Raw genomic sequence first — 25,876 nt, forward strand, 5'->3', positions numbered from 1 at the left:
AAGTGAATCTCATTCTAGATATGTGAGAGATACTGGCACACTTCTCACACAGCCACGGCCACACGTTGGTTTCAAACATAGGTTACAATGTTTTGTAAATCATGAACCCGGGCTGGCCCAACCCTGAATCAAAAAACCTTTGTGAAAAAGTAGATTTTCAGCACGGGCCTAGTCGATTAAGCTCGCACTGAAAATAAAAAAAATTCACAACGTTTTTTTGTGTAGGCAGGATAATTAACAAACGAAGAGGCAACTCGAATAAACTTTGATCGATTTTGTTAGAATTTTTACATAGCAAAAGGTAAAAAATATTTTTTTATGCCAGGAGAGGTACCGGTACTGGCCAAATAGGTTCCGGAACAAAACAGTCCAAAATGGAGAGGTGCCAGTTCTGTTCTGGCAGGATAAAATTAAGCTCTGGGTAGGGCACCATAATATATTAGAACGACATGTATCCTAGGTTTCCTACTACAGTAGCTATGACTCTTACTGACCTCGCAAAATCCATAGGTGTAAAGTTGGCACACGCAAAAAAAAAAAAAACATAGCTATCCTTGCACCCAGGAGTATCTGGGATTTATGTACAGAATAATACGAAATGCTCTGAGACCAGGTTGTGCACCCTTGTCACTGTGAACGGGGCTCTCAATGCAGCCTATATCGTAATTTGACTAGGCTTCTCTTTTCACCAAGTAAAGTGGCATGGGGACACAGTAAATTATTCGTCCTTACCGCCTGCACCCGTGCCAGATACACCCACTCATTGCGCGCGCGCTGCATCTCGCCTCAGTACTGTATAAAATATGTCTTAGGTACAGCATACAGAGATGGGATCACACTACAAAACTGTATAATGGGCATAGACTTTAATATTTGCATAAAGGGCTTGAGTCCATACTTTGCATTCAATTAATTTACATAAAATATCTTCATCCTATATTCATACATTTAATTTAGGAAACATTTTGTATAAGCTTATCCATTAAACGTCACACATTAAGGCTATGGACATTTATGAAGTAATATAGTTTTAACATTTCCAAAGAAGGGAAGAAACAAGTTAAGATCAGAACACTTTTCAAGCTTCCTTTGCATGGCCCTGGCACAATGGGGGCTATTATGATTCGGGCATTTAGTGATTCGGGCATTTAGTGACTCGGTAACCTGCATTTTGAACCTCTATTGCAATGCGGCGGCGCTCCACAGATCCTTCAGTGCAGTGTTCCGCAGCGATAGGCAGGGGTGCTATTCCGTCATGTGATTCTGCTTTAGTCCTTCGAAGTTGAAAGGCAAGCAAGTCAGTGCGGGGCTAGCCTTCCTTAATCTTGGTTGCTGGAGTACTAGCTAGATGCGGTGACTTTCTTCTCGATTTCTTACTCGTGATTTTTCTTCAACTTTTTAAGATGGCCGGGGCAATTATTGAAAACATGAGCACGAAAAAGTTGGTGATCGTAGGAGTGATTCTGCTTTTATTCCAAGCGTTTTCTTTTATGGTCGGAGGCTTGATTGGTAAGCATGGTTTTTCCCAATTGTATTCCTTTATGTTGCAACCTTTGGCTTTGTTATGCGATATATGCGGTTGAATAATCACGATTTATAGATCGTATATTTTATGTATCAAATAATGAAAACAACTTAGTTCTTTAGACTATCATTTTAGAGAGTATGGTCATTTTTTAAATCACTGCTATGTTTTGTTATAAAATGGAACACTATGGCGACTGTAGGGCTTGCCTTTAAGTTGTGCCTATAACTTTAACAATGTAGCCTTTAACGAAGTTTTGAACTCTTCAAAGTTTAAAGAAAAATAAAAGCTATTCGCCTCCAACTCAATCGTTTCCTCTGTATTGACGTTGCAAGGTTTAATGTGGTCTTAAACTTTAACATTTGCCGTTAATACACACACGACTTTCCTATTTCAGAAAACGTATTATAAAGTATCGAGTTAATTCATTTACTCATTGGCGTATGAGTTTGTTTTTCCAATAAGAATAACCTCTATTCCTGTAAAACACCATAGGAATTGGTGTGTATCTTTAACTTCACTTTGATTGAATACAGAATGTTTGCTCTCCTCCTTTCCCTCATTTGTCTGTCTCCGTGGCCCCAGGCAGGCACCATCTCTCTCTCCCCCCCCCTTCCTTGCAACCCCCTCAAATCCCAAACCCCTCTTAGCGTTGCATATTTCCTCTTCTCCTGCTGGTTCCATTTGCATGGCTCTACTCCCCACTGACACACACACACAGCTGTCAAAATTGTGTTCTGTCTGAAGTACTACATCAGAGTTGCTGTCAGCTTTTCCCCCCATGTGCCTACACAGATACTCCTACACAAGCTCAATGTCACAATAGTTGAGTCCTATGAGGCCTGTTACAGATTCCTATCTCTAGTTAATTTGGGGGGAAAGTTTCTCCACTCAGTCAGTCTCTTCTCCAGAGCTGGATGGCTACTGAAAAAAATGAGCTTGTTTGGGATGCTCCTGCCTTAGATAGTTTTAATGAAGCCTGATGCTTTTGTATTTGCTCGGTGGCCGGGGCCAGCCAGGGTAATTGAGTAGAAAGGCGTTCGTCTCCCCGTTATTGGACAACTCCGACACAGCATGAGGTCACTGGGCAGAGAGGCGGACACACTGGGGTAGAAACTGGAGGAGCGGTGTGTGCCCGGAATCTTAGGGTCCCGGGATAATTGAACTCTGAGGGGTTCCGTAGAGCTGGTTTAATTCAATTTGGTGTGTCTGTGTGCTTGTTCCTGAGTAGTCCTTTGTGAGGTGATACAGGCACACCTAGTTAAGAGACACATACACACACACACACACACACACACAGACAGATAGTTGATGGCCTGATTAGTTTTATGAAGCTGGTGCCAAAGGCCTAGCCTCGAGGGTGCTTTTATGCTGTGGTATGTTTTTTCAGTTACTCTATTGAGAGTAAATAAATTGGCTCGACATCAGCTGGTTATGGAGACCATCTGCACAGACCAGGGCCTCGCAATCGGAAATGTTTCCTTGTTTTAGCTGTTTTCGTCTGGATAAATCATTAAAGGTGTATGATATTTGAGCACGTAAGTAACTAATGTGAAACATTGCATTGTTGTAGGTGTCTCAAATGACTTCCCTTTGAGCTAATCATTGATTATAGTGGCATGATGTATTCCTAGCAGGGATTTGTGTATTATCCCTGAATTTAGGGGGATATATTGATGAAGGGAGAAGTCACGCATGCTTTTTTGGCCGTGGCTGACGTCTTTCTCTAGCCCTGAGGGCATGGACCATGTTCTTACCTATTACCAATCCATTACAGTATTGTGTACTGGGGCATTTCCTGACAGCTAGCTTCAAAAGGATTGGGCCTTGCTACAGGGTGTTCTGTCAACATGTTTAGAAATAATTGCCACTTTGTTAAAGCAGGATTTGGCTAGGTTTGATCTAAAACGCAACTTCATTTTTTTGGGTGATATTCTATTTGACTGTTTTTGACAATAAACAAAAACCATAGATAAATGTCTTCATGTATGCCTACTTTGTTGATCTTGATAGGTGTATGACACATCTTAATCTCCAGAACAAAGCTTTGATTATGAGTTTGGAAATTGATTGTTTTCAACTTTACCATCATCCTAACTATGAATTCACTGAAAATATACACACTTTGTCACACGTTATAGATTCATATATTTAAAAAAATTTTTTTTAACCGTTATTTAAATAGGCAAGCCAGTTAAGAACAAATTCTTATTTACAATGACGGACGGCGCTGGGCCAATGGTGCGCCGCCATATGGGACTCCCAATCATGGCCGGATGTGATAGTCTGGATTCAAACCAGGGACTGTAGTGACGCCCATTGCCCTGAGATGCAGTGCCTTAGACCGCTGCGCCACTCGGGAACCAATGGACTTGAAAATTCCACATGATTGCACTTTTCAGCATAATCAAAGGTTACACATAGAGCATTGAAATAAGATCTGCAACTAAATTGTGGAATGATGTGGTCAGCAACCAAAAATTACCATTTAAATCCCCCAAATACTATTTACTGCTAATTTCATCAAATATAGATTTATTTATTTTTCTACACAAAAGGTGACAGATGAATATAACTACTTATGTATCTAGGTTAGCTACCAATGTAACCTAGCAAGCAATTACCCAGGCTAACGTCTGTTTTCCTCTCCCTGTAGCTCCCAGCCCCACCACAGCAGTCCACTACCTGGCTACCAAATGTGTGGACACGGTCAAACACCATCAGAGCACCAAATGGTTCATGCCCTGGGGCCCTAACCAGTGTGACAAGATCCGGGACTTTGATGAGGCCATGGCCAAGAAGATCGAGGCAAACAACATTGTATTTGCCGTCCATATCCCCCTGCCCAACAAAGAGATGAGCCCCTGGTTTCAGTTTATGCTGGTCATCCTACAGTTTGACATTGCCTTCAAGATGTACAACCAGATAGGTGAGTGACACTTCTTGTTAGATTTCAATATGGCTGCCGTTCATTGTGTCGATTGTGTTATTTCAGGAGTGACATTTTTACCTTGTTGATCTTTGTCTGTCTTTTTTTTGTGTGCTGTCGTGTCTCCATCTTGTGTGTTTTTGTTGTCCATCTGTCTGTTGTCTTTGTATACTGTCTATGTTGTATCATGACTCATGAGGACTCACCAGTCCAAGCAGTTCTATGACCACTGAAGTATGTGTCCTTTGTCTTCTACACTCTGTGGATCCAATTCTAAAGTATTCATGTGTCTATAGATACTGTTGATATTAGTGTCCCTCTACATCACCTCAGGCTGTTGGCTGCTTTTGTCCTGCCTATTGTGTTGACTGCATGAGGCCCCTGAGGAATGTTTCTCTCCTCTCAGTGGATTGCATTTATCTCACGCTGAGAGGAAGGCCTGACAATGACTGATGTGCTGCTGGTTCTCCCTAGTGATACAAGCCTCAGGGATCCATGTCAGAGGCTTATAGTCTCTATAGAACAGGTAGTTGGGGAAACTCGAACTGTGGTGGGCTGTCTCAATTTGGAAGCTGATAGCTTTGCAATTCCCTAATATGAAGTGGAATAACACTCTGCTGGGCAAATTTGTCACATTTTCTCCTGGCTATCCTCAAGACGAATTGTAACATGGTACATGGTACGTCCCTCAGTGAGGGTTGGGGATGAGTGTCTCACTCTCCATTGTAGAGGTCAATGTAAAATTAGAAAACAAACACAAAAGCCCTGAAATATTGAGTCATTTTCAGCAGCAGGTGTTAGATACATTTGTAAAAAATTTTTTATTTAACTAGGCAACAAATTATTATTTTACGATGACAGCTTACTCCAGCCAAACACTCCCCTAACGATGCTGGGCCAATTGTACGCCTCCCTGATCTGATGAAGGCTAGTTTTTCCCCCATCCCTTTGCTCATCATAGCAGACATCCTGCACCTCCCTGTACCCTCTTAACATTCCTTTACGTTCAGACCAGGAATGTTTGGCCACATCCTTATCCGAACATGGTGTCAGTCAGGTCTGTGCCCAATTCCGACTGGAACCCAATGCACTTCCTGTATACCTATTGCAGTATGGTCCTATATACATGGGAAATGGTCACCATCGTTCTTACATCAATCCACTCTGTTCTCACAGATCTACCTGAAAATCCTAGGTGTAGGGATGAGAGTTTGATTTGGAGGTGTGCATAGATATCACATTCAGAAAATAATTCAGATATGGCAACCCATCTTCTGGCCTGGGATTAAGGGAAAGGTAATATGGATTTGGGCTTGCTTCTCCCTTCTTTGACTTCTTTACACTGTAGCAAGTGAAATATCTCTTAGTGTGTGGTTGGAAAGGAGGGGGCGACACCGACTGGGCAGATCGGCGCATGGCGCTGCGCCAGGTCTGGGGCTGTGAAAGAAGGGATTAGAAGGATAACAAAGAGAACTAATGAAGGGGGATCGGTGGGCCGGGCCGGCCTGGGAAAGTGATCAGAACACAGCCTCTTTTAAGCTCCAGGAGCCCTTGGGATGGAGGGAAGCAGAGCCCAACGTCTTATGTTGTGTAACAGATTTCTATCTGGCCTAGCAGCGGTTCAACTACATTCAGCCGCGGGCCTTTTTATTTTTCTTGAGTGGGTGGTCAGGGGACAGGAACATAATTACAAATGATTTGTGGACTGCAAATTGACCGCAAGAAGCCCAAACAGATATAATATTTGACTAAAACATAATAATTTCAATCCTTGCTTACATTTATGTACGATCACAAATATCTCTTGTGTGCGAATACTTTGGAACAGATTTTCAAAGTTCAAATCAAACAGAGCTGATTTGCTGGTGTTATGTCCAACAATAAAAAGTAATTTCTTTGTTCAGAGAACATGGGGATGCCAACTAAGATCACCCGCGGGCCAAATTCAGCTTGCGTGTCTTCAGTTGGGGAGCCCTGTTGTACAGCAGGGCATGAAGCACTCTGTAACATCTTCCTCTCACCAACGATATGTTGTGAAAGTATGCTTGATTTGATTTAACCTTTATTTAACTAGGCAAGTCAGTTAAGAACATTCTTATTTATAATGACGGCCTACCAAAAGGCCTCCTGCAGGGACGGGGGCTGGGATTAAAAAAAAATATATATATGACAAAACACGCATCACAACAAGAGACAACACTACATAAAGAGAGACCTAAGAAAACAACAGCATGGTAGCAACACATGACAACAACGGCAGTAACCTGGCAGCAACACAACATGGCAGCAGCACAACATAGTACAAACATTATTGGGCACAGACAACAGCACAAAGGGCAAGAAGGTAGAGACAACAATACATCACACGAAGCAGCCACATCTGTCAGTAAGAGGGTCCGTGATTGAGTCTTTGAATAAAGCGATTTGAGAGAGAACTGTTCAGTTTGAGGGGTTTTGCAGCTCGTTCCAGTCGCTAGCTGCAGCGACCTGAAAAGAGCAGCGACCTTGGGATGTGTGCGCTTTGGGGACCTTTAACAGAATGTGATTAGGAGAACGGGTGGAGGATGAGGGCTGCAGTAGATATCTCAGATAGGGAGATTAGTGAAGCTGCATTTTATGACAATAAAACTTAAATTCTGAGTGAGGTTTATACAGTTTTTTTCTCATATAAACTATAGTCATGTTTCAGTGTGTACTCATCAATGTGTCGTCATAAAAAAAATAAGTTAATGTCCCAAGCATGAAATTATTGTTGTTTACAGCTTGCGCTGCCAGATTAGTCTGATTCACCACCCCGTCCCACAATTCCACCCAACCAGATGCTGTGGAATGGGACTGTTATCCACCCCACTCTGAGTCACTGGGGCCAGGCAGACTACCTCTGATCATCTGCCAGCAGTGTTATTGTGCCTGGCCCCGGGCCCTGAGGCAAGGGCCTAATGATCACCCTGATGTCAACAGCCGTCTATGACCGAGCCGCGGAGGAGAGCTAGACAACCGGCTCAGAAATGTCAAGCAGCTGCATATCAAACCACGTATTCAACTTCAGAGCTGAAACGTGTGGCTGTAGTATCACTGATCTCAAATCCAATCCAGGTTGTCTTTGCAACTCAAGATCATATTAGCTTGCTGAGCTCTAGGTCTCTTTTTGGTCTAAACAGAGGTCAGATAGTCTCAGGCAGGAATACTCTTCATGCAAGGCTAGCTCTGCAAACAACCTCTGTTACATTAATAAGGTGCAGAGTGCTAATTTGATCAAAGAAAATGAGTTCCAGCAGTCTATTGACAGATCTGGGTCGAGGAAGGAGTTCCAGCAGTCTATTGACAGGGATCTGGGTCGAGGAAGGAGTTCCAGCAGTCTATTGACAGGGATCTGGGTCGAGGAAGGAGTTCCAGCAGTCTATTGACAGGGATCTGGGTCGAGGAAGGAGTTCCAGCAGTCTATTGACAGGGATCTGGGTCGAGGAAGGAGTTCCAGCAGTCTATTGACAGGGATCTGGGTTGAGGAAGGAGTTCCAGCAGTCTATTGACAGGGATCTGGGTCGAGGAAGTAGTTCCAGCAGTCTATTGACAGGGATCTGGGTCGAGGAAGGAGTTCCAGCAGTCTATTGACAGGGATCTGGGTCGAGGAAGGAGTTCCAGCAGTCTATTGACAGGGATCTGGGTCGAGGAAGGAGTTCCAGCAGTCTATTGACAGGGATCTGGGTCGAGGAAGGAGTTCCAGCAGTCTATTGACAGGGATCTGGGTCGAGGAAGGAGTTCCAGCAGTCTATTGACAGGGATCTGGGTTGAGGAAGGAGTTCCAGCAGTCTATTGACAGGGATCTGGGTCGAGGAAGGAGTTCCAGCAGTCTATTGACAGAGCTCTAGGTTATTACTTTCTCATGGCATCTAAATCTCTCTGGCTGACTGGTAAGCAAAGAAGCAGAGCTCTGTGTGACAATATGGCCTCTGTCTATAACTCAACCAGAACCACTTTCTTTAGACAGTACCACACCAAAGGTAAGGGGATTCTACTCCTCAGTCATATGACTATTGCGGAATGCGTAAAGAAGCCCCCCAACTGCACCTTGCCCACTTGGTGTTATAAAGCTGGTCCCTGAGATGAATTGCCCCCCTTTCTTCCCACCCCACTCTACCCCGGCAACAATAACCCCTGGCAGGGGTCCAGCAATAACACAGCTGTTGAGCAGGCTTAGTCACTGTGGCGATGGCCGCTGGACTGGGGTGGAATGTTTGTGTGTGGTAAGCTGACATTCAGAATCTTTGGCAGTGTTCGCTTGAGAGGGGAGGGATAGAGGGGTTTGAGGAGACAGTAGAGGAGAGAGAGGACTGCCAATACCCCCCCCCCCTCCCTTTCCTCTCTTCTCCCGGTCAGGCCACCGGGTTTCTTTCGGTGCGCTCCAGCTTGTTTCATAACCGCACAAGAGTCTGTTTGGAAGGAGGAAGTACAGAACACTTTGTCTTTGCAATGTGATCTAAAGCCTGTCTTGGCATTCTGACTCCCATTTAGGTTCTCAAAGCACTTAAAACCAGGTTCAGCTCTGAAAGGTTTCACCTTCAAGTCAGCACTATAGTATCATTGCCTGTTGTGTAGTAGACTGAACTTGAGGCCTTACGTACATGTATGTAAAATAGCTTTAAACCCCTCAACAGGGAAATGTTTCAGGTCATGAATCATCCCTGGACTATTTCTGGATCAACACAGCACGCCGATGTGAGCGTTTGGTGCATCTGTTCTGATAGTGTTTTGGATGACATGGTTTCTTTCCTGCAAACTTTGAAGGGTTGATGGAACAGTTCACCCCAACTTGAAAGTTTCTCTGTTTTCATACTTCAAATGAGTAACTTTAAGGACATAAAATGGAGTGGCTACGGATGTGGAGTTTCTGTATCCCAATTTCCCAAGGCAAAATAAATATATGGATATTTCTGCACATGTGCAGGATATTTTTTTTTTACGTAGTTGAATGTCCACTCTGCTGTCTACATAGCTGCTGTGCTGAGTGTCCACTCTGCTGTCTACATAGCTGCTGTGCTGAGTGTCCACTCTGCTGTCTACATAGCTGCTGTGCTGAGTGTCCACTCTGCTGTCTACATAGCTGCTGTGCTGAGTGTCCACTCTGCTGTCTACATAGCTGCTGTGCTGAGTGTCCACTCTGCTGTCTACATAGCTGCTGTGCTGAGTGTCCACTCTGCTGTCTACATAGCTGCTGTGCTGAGTGTCCACTCTGCTGTCTACATAGCTGCTGTGCTGAGTGTCCACTCTGCTGTCTACATAGCTGCTGTGCTGAGTGTCCACTCTGCTGTCTACATAGCTGCTGTGCTGAGTGTCCACTCTGCTGTCTACATAGCTGCTGTGCTGAGTGTCCACTCTGCTGTCTACATAGCTGCTGTGCTGAGTGTCCACTCTGCTGTCTACATAGCTGCTGTGCTGAGTGTCCACTCTGCTGTCTACATAGCTGCTGTGCTGAGTGTCCACTCTGCTGTCTACATAGCTGCTGTGCTGAGTGTCCACTCTGCTGTCTACATAGCTGCTGTGCTGAGTGTCCACTCTGCTGTCTACATAGCTGCTGTGCTGAGTGTCCACTCTGCTGTCTACATAGCTGCTGTGCTGAGTGTCCACTCTGCTGTCTACATAGCTGCTGTGCTGAGTGTCCACTCTGCTGTCTACATAGCTGCTGTGCTGAGTGTCCACTCTGCTGTCTACATAGCTGCTGTGCTGAGTGTCCACTCTGCTGTCTACATAGCTGCTGTGCTGAGTGTCCACTCTGCTGTCTACATAGCTGCTGTGCTGAGTGTCCACTCTGCTGTCTACATAGCTGCTGTGCTGAGTGTCCACTCTGCTGTCTACATAGCTGCTGTGCTGAGTGTCCACTCTGCTGTCTACATAGCTGCTGTGCTGAGTGTCCACTCTGCTGTCTACATAGCTGCTGTGCTGAGTGTCCACTCTGCTGTCTACATAGCTGCTGTGCTGAGTGTCCACTCTGCTGTCTACATAGCTGCTGTGCTGAGTGTCCACTCTGCTGTCTACATAGCTGCTGTGCTGAGTGTCCACTCTGCTGTCTACATAGCTGCTGTGCTGAGTGTCCACTCTGCTGTCTACATAGCTGCTGTGCTGAGTGTCCACTCTGCTGTCTACATAGCTGCTGTGCTGAGTGTCCACTCTGCTGTCTACATAGCTGCTGTGCTGAGTGTCCACTCTGCTGTCTACATAGCTGCTGTGCTGAGTGTCCACTCTGCTGTCTACATAGCTGCTGTGCTGAGTGTCCACTCTGCTGTCTACATAGCTGCTGTGCTGAGTGTCCACTCTGCTGTCTACATAGCTGCTGTGCTGAGTGTCCACTCTGCTGTCTACATAGCTGCTGTGCTGAGTGTCCACTCTGCTGTCTACATAGCTGCTGTGCTGAGTGTCCACTCTGCTGTCTACATAGCTGCTGTGCTGAGTGTCCACTCTGCTGTCTACATAGCTGCTGTGCTGAGTGTCCACTCTGCTGTCTACATAGCTGCTGTGCTGAGTGTCCACTCTGCTGTCTACATAGCTGCTGTGCTGAGTGTCCACTCTGCTGTCTACATAGCTGCTGTGCTGAGTGTCCACTCTGCTGTCTACATAGCTGCTGTGCTGAGTGTCCACTCTGCTGTCTACATAGCTGCTGTGCTGAGTGTCCACTCTGCTGTCTACATAGCTGCTGTGCTGAGTGTCCACTCTGCTGTCTACATAGCTGCTGTGCTGAGTGTCCACTCTGCTGTCTACATAGCTGCTGTGCTGAGTGTCCACTCTGCTGTCTACATAGCTGCTGTGCTGAGTGTCCACTCTGCTGTCTACATAGCTGCTGTGCTGAGTGTCCACTCTGCTGTCTACATAGCTGCTGTGCTGAGTGTCCACTCTGCTGTCTACATAGCTGCTGTGCTGAGTGTCCACTCTGCTGTCTACATAGCTGCTGTGCTGAGTGTCCACTCTGCTGTCTACATAGCTGCTGTGCTGAGTGTCCACTCTGCTGTCTACATAGCTGCTGTGCTGAGTGTCCACTCTGCTGTCTACATAGCTGCTGTGCTGAGTGTCCACTCTGCTGTCTACATAGCTGCTGTGCTGAGTGTCCACTCTGCTGTCTACATAGCTGCTGTGCTGAGTGTCCACTCTGCTGTCTACTCTGCTGTCTACATAGCTGCTGTGCTGAGTGTCCACTCTGCTGTCTACATAGCTGCTGTGCTGAGTGTCCACTCTGCTGTCTACATAGCTGCTGTGCTGAGTGTCCACTCTGCTGTCTACATAGCTGCTGTGCTGAGTGTCCACTCTGCTGTCTACATAGCTGCTGTGCTGAGTGTCCACTCTGCTGTCTACATAGCTGCTGTGCTGAGTGTCCACTCTGCTGTCTACATAGCTGCTGTGCTGAGTGTCCACTCTGCTGTCTACATAGCTGCTGTGCTGAGTGTCCACTCTGCTGTCTACATAGCTGCTGTGCTGAGTGTCCACTCTGCTGTCTACATAGCTGCTGTGCTGAGTGTCCACTCTGCTGTCTACATAGCTGCTGTGCTGAGTGTCCACTCTGCTGTCTACATAGCTGCTGTGCTGAGTGTCCACTCTGCTGTCTACATAGCTGCTGTGCTGAGTGTCCACTCTGCTGTCTACATAGCTGCTGTGCTGAGTGTCCACTCTGCTGTCTACATAGCTGCTGTGCTGAGTGTCCACTCTGCTGTCTACATAGCTGCTGTGCTGAGTGTCCACTCTGCTGTCTACATAGCTGCTGTGCTGAGTGTCCACTCTGCTGTCTACATAGCTGCTGTGCTGAGTGTCCACTCTGCTGTCTACATAGCTGCTGTGCTGAGTGTCCACTCTGCTGTCTACATAGCTGCTGTGCTGAGTGTCCACTCTGCTGTCTACATAGCTGCTGTGCTGAGTGTCCACTCTGCTGTCTACATAGCTGCTGTGCTGAGTGTCCACTCTGCTGTCTACATAGCTGCTGTGCTGAGTGTCCACTCTGCTGTCTACATAGCTGCTGTGCTGAGTGTCCACTCTGCTGTCTACATAGCTGCTGTGCTGAGTGTCCACTCTGCTGTCTACATAGCTGCTGTGCTGAGTGTCCACTCTGCTGTCTACATAGCTGCTGTGCTGAGTGTCCACTCTGCTGTCTACATAGCTGCTGTGCTGAGTGTCCACTCTGCTGTCTACATAGCTGCTGTGCTGAGTGTCCACTCTGCTGTCTACATAGCTGCTGTGCTGAGTGTCCACTCTGCTGTCTACATAGCTGCTGTGCTGAGTGTCCACTCTGCTGTCTACATAGCTGCTGTGCTGAGTGTCCACTCTGCTGTCTACATAGCTGCTGTGCTGAGTGTCCACTCTGCTGTCTACATAGCTGCTGTGCTGAGTGTCCACTCTGCTGTCTACATAGCTGCTGTGCTGAGTGTCCACTCTGCTGTCTACATAGCTGCTGTGCTGAGTGTCCACTCTGCTGTCTACATAGCTGCTGTGCTGAGTGTCCACTCTGCTGTCTACATAGCTGCTGTGCTGAGTGTCCACTCTGCTGTCTACATAGCTGCTGTGCTGAGTGTCCACTCTGCTGTCTACATAGCTGCTGTGCTGAGTGTCCACTCTGCTGTCTACATAGCTGCTGTGCTGAGTGTCCACTCTGCTGTCTACATAGCTGCTGTGCTGAGTGTCCACTCTGCTGTCTACATAGCTGCTGTGCTGAGTGTCCACTCTGCTGTCTACATAGCTGCTGTGCTGAGTGTCCACTCTGCTGTCTACATAGCTGCTGTGCTGAGTGTCCACTCTGCTGTCTACATAGCTGCTGTGCTGAGTGTCCACTCTGCTGTCTACATAGCTGCTGTGCTGAGTGTCCACTCTGCTGTCTACATAGCTGCTGTGCTGAGTGTCCACTCTGCTGTCTACATAGCTGCTGTGCTGAGTGTCCACTCTGCTGTCTACATAGCTGCTGTGCTGAGTGTCCACTCTGCTGTCTACATAGCTGCTGTGCTGAGTGTCCACTCTGCTGTCTACATAGCTGCTGTGCTGAGTGTCCACTCTGCTGTCTACATAGCTGCTGTGCTGAGTGTCCACTCTGCTGTCTACATAGCTGCTGTGCTGAGTGTCCACTCTGCTGTCTACATAGCTGCTGTGCTGAGTGTCCACTCTGCTGTCTACATAGCTGCTGTGCTGAGTGTCCACTCTGCTGTCTACATAGCTGCTGTGCTGAGTGTCCACTCTGCTGTCTACATAGCTGCTGTGCTGAGTGTCCACTCTGCTGTCTACATAGCTGCTGTGCTGAGTGTCCACTCTGCTGTCTACATAGCTGCTGTGCTGAGTGTCCACTCTGCTGTCTACATAGCTGCTGTGCTGAGTGTCCACTCTGCTGTCTACATAGCTGCTGTGCTGAGTGTCCACTCTGCTGTCTACATAGCTGCTGTGCTGAGTGTCCACTCTGCTGTCTACATAGCTGCTGTGCTGAGTGTCCACTCTGCTGTCTACATAGCTGCTGTGCTGAGTGTCCACTCTGCTGTCTACATAGCTGCTGTGCTGAGTGTCCACTCTGCTGTCTACATAGCTGCTGTGCTGAGTGTCCACTCTGCTGTCTACATAGCTGCTGTGCTGAGTGTCCACTCTGCTGTCTACATAGCTGCTGTGCTGAGTGTCCACTCTGCTGTCTACATAGCTGCTGTGCTGAGTGTCCACTCTGCTGTCTACATAGCTGCTGTGCTGAGTGTCCACTCTGCTGTCTACATAGCTGCTGTGCTGAGTGTCCACTCTGCTGTCTACATAGCTGCTGTGCTGAGTGTCCACTCTGCTGTCTACATAGCTGCTGTGCTGAGTGTCCACTCTGCTGTCTACATAGCTGCTGTGCTGAGTGTCCACTCTGCTGTCTACATAGCTGCTGTGCTGAGTGTCCACTCTGCTGTCTACATAGCTGCTGTGCTGAGTGTCCACTCTGCTGTCTACATAGCTGCTGTGCTGAGTGTCCACTCTGCTGTCTACATAGCTGCTGTGCTGAGTGTCCACTCTGCTGTCTACATAGCTGCTGTGCTGAGTGTCCACTCTGCTGTCTACATAGCTGCTGTGCTGAGTGTCCACTCTGCTGTCTACATAGCTGCTGTGCTGAGTGTCCACTCTGCTGTCTACATAGCTGCTGTGCTGAGTGTCCACTCTGCTGTCTACATAGCTGCTGTGCTGAGTGTCCACTCTGCTGTCTACATAGCTGCTGTGCTGAGTGTCCACTCTGCTGTCTACATAGCTGCTGTGCTGAGTGTCCACTCTGCTGTCTACATAGCTGCTGTGCTGAGTGTCCACTCTGCTGTCTACATAGCTGCTGTGCTGAGTGTCCACTCTGCTGTCTACATAGCTGCTGTGCTGAGTGTCCACTCTGCTGTCTACATAGCTGCTGTGCTGAGTGTCCACTCTGCTGTCTACATAGCTGCTGTGCTGAGTGTCCACTCTGCTGTCTACATAGCTGCTGTGCTGAGTGTCCACTCTGCTGTCTACATAGCTGCTGTGCTGAGTGTCCACTCTGCTGTCTACATAGCTGCTGTGCTGAGTGTCCACTCTGCTGTCTACATAGCTGCTGTGCTGAGTGTCCACTCTGCTGTCTACATAGCTGCTGTGCTGAGTGTCCACTCTGCTGTCTACATAGCTGCTGTGCTGAGTGTCCACTCTGCTGTCTACATAGCTGCTGTGCTGAGTGTCCACTCTGCTGTCTACATAGCTGCTGTGCTGAGTGTCCACTCTGCTGTCTACATAGCTGCTGTGCTGAGTGTCCACTCTGCTGTCTACATAGCTGCTGTGCTGAGTGTCCACTCTGCTGTCTACATAGCTGCTGTGCTGAGTGTCCACTCTGCTGTCTACATAGCTGCTGTGCTGAGTGTCCACTCTGCTGTCTACATAGCTGCTGTGCTGAGTGTCCACTCTGCTGTCTACATAGCTGCTGTGCTGAGTGTCCACTCTGCTGTCTACATAGCTGCTGTGCTGAGTGTCCACTCTGCTGTCTACATAGCTGCTGTGCTGAGTGTCCACTCTGCTGTCTACATAGCTGCTGTGCTGAGTGTCCACTCTGCTGTCTACATAGCTGCTGTGCTGAGTGTCCACTCTGCTGTCTACATAGCTGCTGTGCTGAGTGTCCACTCTGCTGTCTACATAGCTGCTGTGCTGAGTGTCCACTCTGCTGTCTACATAGCTGCTGTGCTGAGTGTCCACTCTGCTGTCTACATAGCTGCTGTGCTGAGTGTCCACTCTGCTGTCTACATAGCTGCTGTGCTGAGTGTCCACTCTGCTGTCTACATAGCTGCTGTGCTGAGTGTCCACTCTGCTGTCTACATAGCTGCTGTGCTGAGTGTCCACTCTGCTGTCTACATAGCTGCTGTGCTGAGTGTCCACTCTGCTGTCTACATAGCTGCTGTGCTGAGTGTCCACTCTGCTGTCTACATAGCTGCTGTGCTGAGTGTCCACTCTGCTGTCTACATAGCTGCTGTGCTGAGTGTCCACTCTGCTGTCTACATAGCTGCTGTGCTGAGTGTCCACTCTGCTGTCTACATAGCTGCTGTGCTGAGTGTCCACTCTGCTGTCTACATAGCTGCTGTGCTGAGTGTCCACTCTGCTGTCTACATAGCTGCTGTGCTGAGTGTCCACTCTGCTGTCTACATAGCTGCTGTGCTGAGTGTCCACTCTGCTGTCTACATAGAGTGTCCACTCTGCTGTCTACATAGCTGCTGTGCTGAGTGTCCACTCTGCTGTCTACATAGCTGCTGTGCTGAGTGTCCACTCTGCTGTCTACATAGCTGCTGTGCTGAGTGTCCACTCTGCTGTCTACATAGCTGCTGTGCTGAGTGTCCACTCTGCTGTCTACATAGCTGCTGTGCTGAGTGTCCACTCTGCTGTCTACATAGCTGCTGTGCTGAGTGTCCACTCTGCTGTCTACATAGCTGCTGTGCTGAGTGTCCACTCTGCTGTCTACATAGCTGCTGTGCTGAGTGTCCACTCTGCTGTCTACATAGCTGCTGTGCTGAGTGTCCACTCTGCTGTCTACATAGCTGCTGTGCTGAGTGTCCACTCTGCTGTCTACATAGCTGCTGTGCTGAGTGTCCACTCTGCTGTCTACATAGCTGCTGTGCTGAGTGTCCACTCTGCTGTCTACATAGCTGCTGTGCTGAGTGTCCACTCTGCTGTCTACATAGCTGCTGTGCTGAGTGTCCACTCTGCTGTCTACATAGCTGCTGTGCTGAGTGTCCACTCTGCTGTCTACATAGCTGCTGTGCTGAGTGTCCACTCTGCTGTCTACATAGCTGCTGTGCTGAGTGTCCACTCTGCTGTCTACATAGCTGCTGTGCTGAGTGTCCACTCTGCTGTCTACATAGCTGCTGTGCTGAGTGTCCACTCTGCTGTCTACATAGCTGCTGTGCTGAGTGTCCACTCTGCTGTCTACATAGCTGCTGTGCTGAGTGTCCACTCTGCTGTCTACATAGCTGCTGTGCTGAGTGTCCACTCTGCTGTCTACATAGCTGCTGTGCTGAGTGTCCACTCTGCTGTCTACATAGCTGCTGTGCTGAGTGTCCACTCTGCTGTCTACATAGCTGCTGTGCTGAGTGTCCACTCTGCTGTCTACATAGCTGCTGTGCTGAGTGTCCACTCTGCTGTCTACATAGCTGCTGTGCTGAGTGTCCACTCTGCTGTCTACATAGCTGCTGTGCTGAGTGTCCACTCTGCTGTCTACATAGCTGCTGTGCTGAGTGTCCACTCTGCTGTCTACATAGCTGCTGTGCTGAGTGTCCACTCTGCTGTCTACATAGCTGCTGTGCTGAGTGTCCACTCTGCTGTCTACATAGCTGCTGTGCTGAGTGTCCACTCTGCTGTCTACATAGCTGCTGTGCTGAGTGTCCACTCTGCTGTCTACATAGCTGCTGTGCTGAGTGTCCACTCTGCTGTCTACATAGCTGCTGTGCTGAGTGTCCACTCTGCTGTCTACATAGCTGCTGTGCTGAGTGTCCACTCTGCTGTCTACATAGCTGCTGTGCTGAGTGTCCACTCTGCTGTCTACATAGCTGCTGTGCTGAGTGTCCACTCTGCTGTCTACATAGCTGCTGTGCTGAGTGTCCACTCTGCTGTCTACATAGCTGCTGTGCTGAGTGTCCACTCTGCTGTCTACATAGCTGCTGTGCTGAGTGTCCACTCTGCTGTCTACATAGCTGCTGTGCTGAGTGTCCACTCTGCTGTCTACATAGCTGCTGTGCTGAGTGTCCACTCTGCTGTCTACATAGCTGCTGTGCTGAGTGTCCACTCTGCTGTCTACATAGCTGCTGTGCTGAGTGTCCACTCTGCTGTCTACATAGCTGCTGTGCTGAGTGTCCACTCTGCTGTCTACATAGCTGCTGTGCTGAGTGTCCACTCTGCTGTCTACATAGCTGCTGTGCTGAGTGTCCACTCTGCTGTCTACATAGCTGCTGTGCTGAGTGTCCACTCTGCTGTCTACATAGCTGCTGTGCTGAGTGTCCACTCTGCTGTCTACATAGCTGCTGTGCTGAGTGTCCACTCTGCTGTCTACATAGCTGCTGTGCTGAGTGTCCACTCTGCTGTCTACATAGCTGCTGTGCTGAGTGTCCACTCTGCTGTCTACATAGCTGCTGTGCTGAGTGTCTACATAGCTCTGCTGTCTACATAGCTGCTGTGCTGAGTGTCCACTCTGCTGTCTACATAGCTGCTGTGCTGAGTGTCCACTCTGCTGTCTACATAGCTGCTGTGCTGAGTGTCCACTCTGCTGTCTACATAGCTGCTGTGCTGAGTGTCCACTCTGCTGTCTACATAGCTGCTGTGCTGAGTGTCCACTCTGCTGTCTACATAGCTGCTGTGCTGAGTGTCCACTCTGCTGTCTACATAGCTGCTGTGCTGAGTGTCCACTCTGCTGTCTACATAGCTGCTGTGCTGAGTGTCCACTCTGCTGTCTACATAGCTGCTGTGCTGAGTGTCCACTCTGCTGTCTACATAGCTGCTGTGCTGAGTGTCCACTCTGCTGTCTACATAGCTGCTGTGCTGAGTGTCCGCTCTGCTGTCTACATAGCTGCTGTGCTGAGTGTCCACTCTGCTGTCTACATAGCTGCTGTGCTGAGTGTCCACTCTGCTGTCTACATAGCTGCTGTGCTGAGTGTCTGCTCTGCTGTCTACATAGCTGCTGTGCTGAGTGTCTGCTCTGCTGTCTACATAGCTGCTGTGCTGAGTGTCCACTCTGCTGTCTACATAGCTGCTGTGCTGAGTGTCCACTCTGCTGTCTACATAGCTGCTGTGCTGAGTGTCCGCTCTGCTGTCTACATAGCTGCTGTGCTGAGTGTCCACTCTGCTGTCTACATAGCTGCTGTGCTGAGTGTCTGCTCTGCTGTCTACATAGCTGCTGTGCTGAGTGTCCACTCTGCTGTCTACATAGCTGCTGTGCTGAGTGTCCGCTCTGCTGTCTACATAGCTGCTGTGCTGAGTGTCCACTCTGCTGTCTACATAGCTGCTGTGCTGAGTGTCCACTCTGCTGTCTACATAGCTGCTGTGCTGAGTGTCCACTCTGCTGTCTACATAGCTGCTGTGCTGAGTGTCCACTCTGCTGTCTACATAGCTGCTGTGCTGAGTGTCCACTCTGCTGTCTACATAGCTGCTGTGCTGAGTGTCCGCTCTGCTGTCTACATAGCTGCTGTGCTGAGTGTCCGCTCTGCTGTCTACATAGCTGCTGTGCTGAGTGTCCACTCTGCTGTCTACATAGCTGCTGTGCTGAGTGTCCACTCTGCTGTCTACATAGCTGCTGTGCTGAGTGTCCACTCTGCTGTCTACATAGCTGCTGTGCTGAGTGTCCGCTCTGCTGTCTACATAGCTGCTGTGCTGAGTGTCCGCTCTGCTGTCTACATAGCTGCTGTGCTGAGTGTCCACTCTGCTGTCTACATAGCTGCTGTGCTGAGTGTCCGCTCTGCTGTCTACATAGCTGCTGTGCTGAGTGTCCGCTCTGCTGTCTACATAGCTGCTGTGCTGAGTGTCCACTCTGCTGTCTACATAGCTGCTGTGCTGAGTGTCCACTCTGCTGTCTACATAGCTGCTGTGCTGAATGTCCACTCTGCTGTCTACATAGCTGCTGTGCTGAGTGTCCACTCTGCTGTCTACATAGCTGCTGTGCTGAGTGTCCACTCTGCTGTCTATATACAGTGGGGCAAAAAAGTATTTAGTCAGCCATCAATTGTGCAAGTTCTCCCACTTAAAAAGATGAGGCCTGTAATTTTTATCATAGGTACACTTCAACTATGACAGACAAAATGAAAAAAAAATCCAGAAAATCACATTGTAGGATTTTTAATGAATTTATTTGCAAATTATGGTGGAAAATAAGTATTTGGTCACCTACAAACAAGCAAGATTTCTGGCTCTCACACTCCTGTAACTTCTTCTTTAAGAGGCTCCTCTGTCCTCCACTTGTTACCTGTATTAATAGCACCTGTTTGAACTTGTTATCAGTATAAAAGACACCTGTCCACAACCTCAAACAGTCACACTCCAAACTCCACTATGGCCAAGACCAAAGAGCTGTCAAAGGACACCAGAAACACAATTGTAGACCTGCACCAGGCTGGGAAGACCAGGCTGGGAAGTCCAGAAAATCACATTGTAGGATTTTTAATGAATTTATTTGCAAATTATGGTGGAAAGTAAGTATTTTAACAAACTAACTTGCTCATTGTCAGATTATTTTTTTATCGATCTGGATACATGCCCGGCTGCCTAGAACGTTCGGGTTGGAAGACAATTAGCGATTTGAATGTTATTTTTTTCATCATTGCAAACATTGGCTAAGCTGCGCAGGAGGCAGACAGGCGGTCAAGTAGTGTTGTTTTTCAGCAACTGCAATATACATGACAACAGACAGACCGAGAAGGCTGTGGCCTTCATAATATACATGACAACAGACAGACCGAGAAGGCTGTGGCCTTCATAATATACATGACAACAGACAGACCGAGAAGGCTGGGGCCTTCATAATATACATGACAACAGACAGACCGAGAAGGCTGGGGCCTTCATAATATACATGACAACAGACAGACCGAGAAGGCTGGGGCCTTCATAATATACATGACAACAGACAGACCGAGAAGGCTGGAGCCTTCATAATATACATGACAACAGACAGACCGAGAAGGCTGGGGCCTTCATAATATACATGACAACAGACAGACCGAGAAGGCTGGGGCCTTCATAATATACATGACAACAGACAGACCGAGAAGGCTGGGGCCTTCATAATATACATGACAACAGACAGACCGAGAAGGCTGGGGCCTTCATAATATACATGACAACAGACAGACCGAGAAGGCTGGGGCCTTCATAATATACATGACAACAGACAGACCGAGAAGGCTGGGGCCTTCATAATATACATGACAACAGACAGACCGAGAAGGCTGGGGCCTTCATAATATACATGACAACAGACAGACCGAGAAGGCTGGGGCCTTCATAATATACATGACAACAGACAGACCGAGAAGGCTGGGGCCTTCATAATATACATGACAACAGACAGACCGAGAAGGCTGGGGCCTTCATAATATACATGACAACAGACAGACCGAGAAGGCTGGGGCCTTCATAATATACATGACAACAGACAGACCGAGAAGGCTGGGGCCTTCATAATATACATGACAACAGACAGACCGAGAAGGCTGGGGCCTTCATAATATACATGACAACAGACAGACCGAGAAGGCTGGGGCCTTCATAATATACATGACAACAGACAGACCGAGAAGGCTGGGGCCTTCATAATATACATGACAACAGACAGACCGAGAAGGCTGTGGCCTTCATAATATACATGACAACAGACAGACCGAGAAGGCTGGGGCCTTCATAATATACATGACAACAGACAGACCGAGAAGGCTGGAGCCTTCATAATATACATGACAACAGACAGACCGAGAAGGCTGGGGCCTTCATAATATACATGACAACAGACAGACCGAGAAGGCTGGAGCCTTCATAATATATATGTTTCGTTCAAATTGCCTCAGGGTTTGAATTTCAGCTGTTCAGAAATACACTGCTCAAAAAAATAAAGGGAACACTTCAACAATACAATGTAACTCCAAGTCAATCACACTAATGTGAAATCAAACTGTCCACTTAGGAAGCAACACTGATTGACAATAAATTTCACATGCTGTTGTGCAAATGGAATAGACAACAGGTGGAAATTATAGGCAATTAGCAAGACACCCCCAATAAAGGAATGGTTTTGCAGGTGGTAACCACAGACCACTTCTCAGTTCCTATGCTTCCTGGCTGATGTTTTGGTCACTTTTGAATGCTGGCGGTGCTTTCACTCTAGTGGTAGCATGAGACGGAGTCTACAACCCACACAAGTGGCTCAGGTAGTGCAGCTCATCCAGGATGGCACATCAATGCGAGCTGTGGCAAGAAGGCTTGCTGTGTCTGTCAGTGTAGTGTCCAGAGCATGGAGGCGCTACCAGGAGACAGTACATCAGGAGACGTGGAGGAGGCCGTAGGAGGGCAACAACCCAGCAGCAGGACTGCTACCTCCGCCTTTGTGCAAGGAGGAGCAGGAGGAGCACTGCCAGAGCCCTGCAAAATGACCTCCAGCAGGCCACAAATGTGCATGTGTCTGTTTGACCGTTTGAGCAGACTCCATGAGGGTGGTATGAGGGCCCGACTTCCACAGGTGGGGGTTGTGCTTACAGCCCAACACCGTGCAGTACGTTTGGCATTTGCCAGAGAACACCAAGATTGGCAAATTCGCCACTGGCGCCCTGTGCTCTTCACAGATGAAAGCAGGTTCACACTGAGCACATGACAGACGTGACATAGTCTGGAGACGCCGTGGAGAACGTTCTGCTGCCTGCAACATCCTCCAGCATGACCGGTTTGGCGGTGGGTCAGTCATGGTGTGGGGTGGCATTTCCATGTGCTCGCCAGAAGTAGCCTGACTGCCATTAGGTACCGAGATGAGATCCTCAGACCCCTTGTGAGACCATATGCTGGTGCGGTTGGCCCTGGATTCCTCCTAATGCAAGACAATGCTAGACCTCAGGTGGCTGGAGTGTGTCAGCAGTTCCTGCAAGAGGAAGGCATTGATGCTATGGACTGGCCCGCCCGTTCCCCAGACCTGAATCCAATTGAGCACATCTGGGACATCATGTCTCGCTCCATCCACCAACGCCATGTTGCACCACAGACTGTCCAGGTGTTGGCGGATGCTTTAGTCCAGGTCTGGGAGGAGATCCCTCTGGAGACCATCCGCCACCTCATCAGGAGCATGCCCAGGCATTGTAGGCAGGTCATACAGGCACGTGGAGGCCACACACACTACTGAGCCTCATTTTGACTTGTTTTAAGGACATTACATCAAAGTTGGATCAGCCTGTAGTGTGGTTTTCCACTTTAATTTTGAGTGTAACTCCAAATCCAGACCTCCATGGGTTGATAAATTTGATTTCCATTGATAATTTTTGTGTGATTTTGTTGTCAGCACATTCAACTATGTAAAGAAAAAAGTATTTAATAAGAATATTTCATTCATTCAAATCTAGGATGTGTTATTTTAGTGTTCCCTTTATTTTTTTGAGCAGTGTATAATGCAGAGACAGACTACATCATGATTCAGAAGAGGTTGCACGGCCACTGCATGGTCAATCCGATGTCTGCATTTATTGTGATACGACCTCTTCAGAATTAAGGGAATTCATACTTCTTGCGTTTCACATTGAAGAGTTGTTGCGAAGGAAGTTGTAAGTTTGTGTTTATACAGGACCTCCCACCCTCACCTACTGTCAACCAATCATGCCAATGCGGAGCTGTACGGAGCCCTTTGCATTGTTAGAAAATTTGAGAGGGATGCGGTACAGAGCTCGCCCTTTGGTGGTAACGCAATTGCGTCACACCCTGTGTACGGAGCCTCTGGTTCACATTGCCTGAGCAAGCATAAGTTGGCTTTAAAGAGCTAAACGTGAAGGGAGGCGGAGTGTGAACAGCAGATACGTAAAAAACTGTACGTAAAATAACACATGAGTTGAACTATCCCTTTCATGAGCCCAATGAGCCCATTGTCATTTGTAGCCTTTGGAGTAGTTTAGACTTGCGCTCATTGTCTTTAATGGTTGTTGATGCATACACCTTGGGAAATTATAACATTTCATTCACACTAAGTGAAATGAATGATGTGTCAACTGATTTGACAGCCATAAAATTACCCAGGGTTGCTATTATCAGATCTTATGTTTAGCAGAGATGCGGTGCGTCTTTTTCATAGCTCCAGATGTTGCTCCTCCTCTGGCCTCTCCCTACCCCTTATCACGACTCCAGTTCCATTGGGGCGGCAGGGTAGCCTAGTGGTTAGAGCGTTGGACTAGTAACCGGAAGGTTGCAAGTTCAAACCCCCGAGCTGTCAAGGTACAAATCTGTTGTTCTGCCCCTGAACAGGCAGGTTCCTAGGCCATCATTGAAAATAAGAATTTGTTCTTAACTGACTTGCCTAGTTAAATAAAGGTAAAATAATAAAATAAAAAAACCATTGGGTCATATGCTGCCAGAGGCAAATGCTCGATGCTGTCTGACTCTAACCAAATACTCTGCCGCAAACGCAAATATGCCCTTGTAGTTTTCCTATAGGCGAGAAAAAATATTCTAATACAAAATATGCTCTTACTGTACCCAGTTTAGTAAAGTTGCATCCGGCTGTATTTTGAGAAACTCATGCTATCCAGCCGGAAATGTGGAGTGGAATGGTTCAATGGAAATGTGGAGTGGAATGGTTCAATGGAAATGCGGAGTGGAATGGTTCAATGGAAATGCGGAGTGGAATGGTTCAATGGAAATGCGGAGTGGAATGGTTCAATGGAAATGCGGAGTGGAATGGTTCAATGGAAATGCGGAGTGGAATGGTTCAATGGAAATGCGGAGTGGAATGGTTCAATGGAAATGCGGAGTGGAATGGTTCAATGGAAATGCGGAGTGGAATGGTTCAATGGAAATGCGGAGTGGAATGGTTCAATGGAAATGCGGAGTGGAATGGTTCAATGGAAATGCGGAGTGGAATGGTTCAATGGAAATGCGGAGTGGAATGGTTCAATGGAACCATTATTTCTCGCTGGTATGAAAGTTGAAATCCAAATAGTTTCCAAAAACGTATCGCAAGCAAGGATTCTTAACTTTTTAAAAGTTTAAAACAGAGTGTCTCGATTGTAGTTCACATGGAGCCAGCTGCAATCCATATGTTCAGTTAATAAACCAGGATGGGGACCACTGTAAGCCCCCTTGGATAATTGAGAGCTAGCCTCTTACCAAAATGACTTATTTCATCCCAGTCATCGCTGGTTTACACAGATGTATTGATGTCAAAGCTACACATTTAAATTGAGCAGATGTAAATAGAGAATTTGATTAACTAGTAGAAAGAGGAGGAAGGGAAGCGCTACTAAGGTACACAATAGTACATTTTGGTAGACAGAAGGTGCTCTTTGGTAAAAGGGGTGAATTGGTCATCAAAAATAAACAAGGACCAAGGCACTCTTCATATAATTAATTAAAGTGTCTTTATTTGTTCAATAGAAACAAAGTTTAAAAAATCTGGCGCGTTTTGGCTGCGTCGGATTTGATTCATTACATTAAGAGAATTTGATTAATTGCAAATTCCCCCTTCAATGCTGATCTTGCTTGTTCAGACCTGCATAGATCAAAAACAGGATAGATTTGTAATGAAGTCCAAAACTGGTATCTATGTGAAGTTTGGTAGTTGGTATATTTGAGAACCTGTGAACATTCAGATCACCCTAAAGTGTGATATGTTGACGTTTTCCCCCTACAGAGGATGGAGCACTGGCCACCATTGACGTGGGTTTGGCCTACAGAGATGACACGCTCAGTGAGTGGACAGAGATGGCCCACTCCATAGAACAGAGGAAGCTCAGCTGCAACTTCACCACCACCAAGGTAAACAATTCCATTCCTCAATATCTGTTGTGCTTCTGGCTTTTGCTTAATTTTCAGCTCTTAATCAGTCTCTCAAAGTCTCATCGTTTCAGCTCATCAGATACATTTTTTTGTAAAAGAAAAAATCCATATAAGTTGAGTTGTTGTCCAATCGGATATCTCTTACCATTTATCTTGTGTCCTGCAGACGTATGAGAACGAGGGGCGCTACTATGAGTGTGACCTGCTACCCTTCATGGAGCTGGGCAACGTGGCCCACAAGTACTACCTTCTCAACATCCGCCTGCCTGTCAGCGAACGCAAGAAGATCAACATGGGCATCGGCGAGATCAAGGACATCCGTCTGGTGGTGAGCATTCTCTACTGCACATCTCTTCCAGATCGCCCCGTCTCCTCTAGGTTGGGAGAGACTATAATATATCCTTTACTATGGAGTCTAAACACACGGCCGAAGTGTGAAAATACTT

At 47.4% G+C, this 25,876-nt stretch overlaps 1 protein-coding gene across 2 annotated transcripts in view; it reads left to right on the forward strand.

The window, feature by feature from the left end:
- The first annotated feature begins 1,259 nt into the window (after positions 1-1,259).
- The window catches only part of LOC139375926 (protein wntless homolog), a 37,939-nt gene continuing 13,322 nt past the window's right edge, over positions 1,260-25,876 (forward strand). Inside the window, exons 1-4 of one of the 2 annotated variants that reach the window (XM_071117892.1) lie at positions 1,260-1,509; positions 4,182-4,454; positions 25,285-25,409; positions 25,597-25,758. In XM_071117892.1, coding sequence (XP_070973993.1) covers positions 1,404-1,509; positions 4,182-4,454; positions 25,285-25,409; positions 25,597-25,758 — 666 coding nt within the window. In that variant the 5' untranslated portion in view covers positions 1,260-1,403. The remainder of the gene's footprint in view (positions 1,510-4,181; positions 4,455-25,284; positions 25,410-25,596; positions 25,759-25,876) is intronic. The other variant, XM_071117894.1, reaches the window with a different exon arrangement.

This window comes from Oncorhynchus clarkii, chromosome 20, assembly GCF_045791955.1.
Source record: "Oncorhynchus clarkii lewisi isolate Uvic-CL-2024 chromosome 20, UVic_Ocla_1.0, whole genome shotgun sequence".
NCBI lineage: Eukaryota > Metazoa > Chordata > Actinopteri > Salmoniformes > Salmonidae > Oncorhynchus > Oncorhynchus clarkii.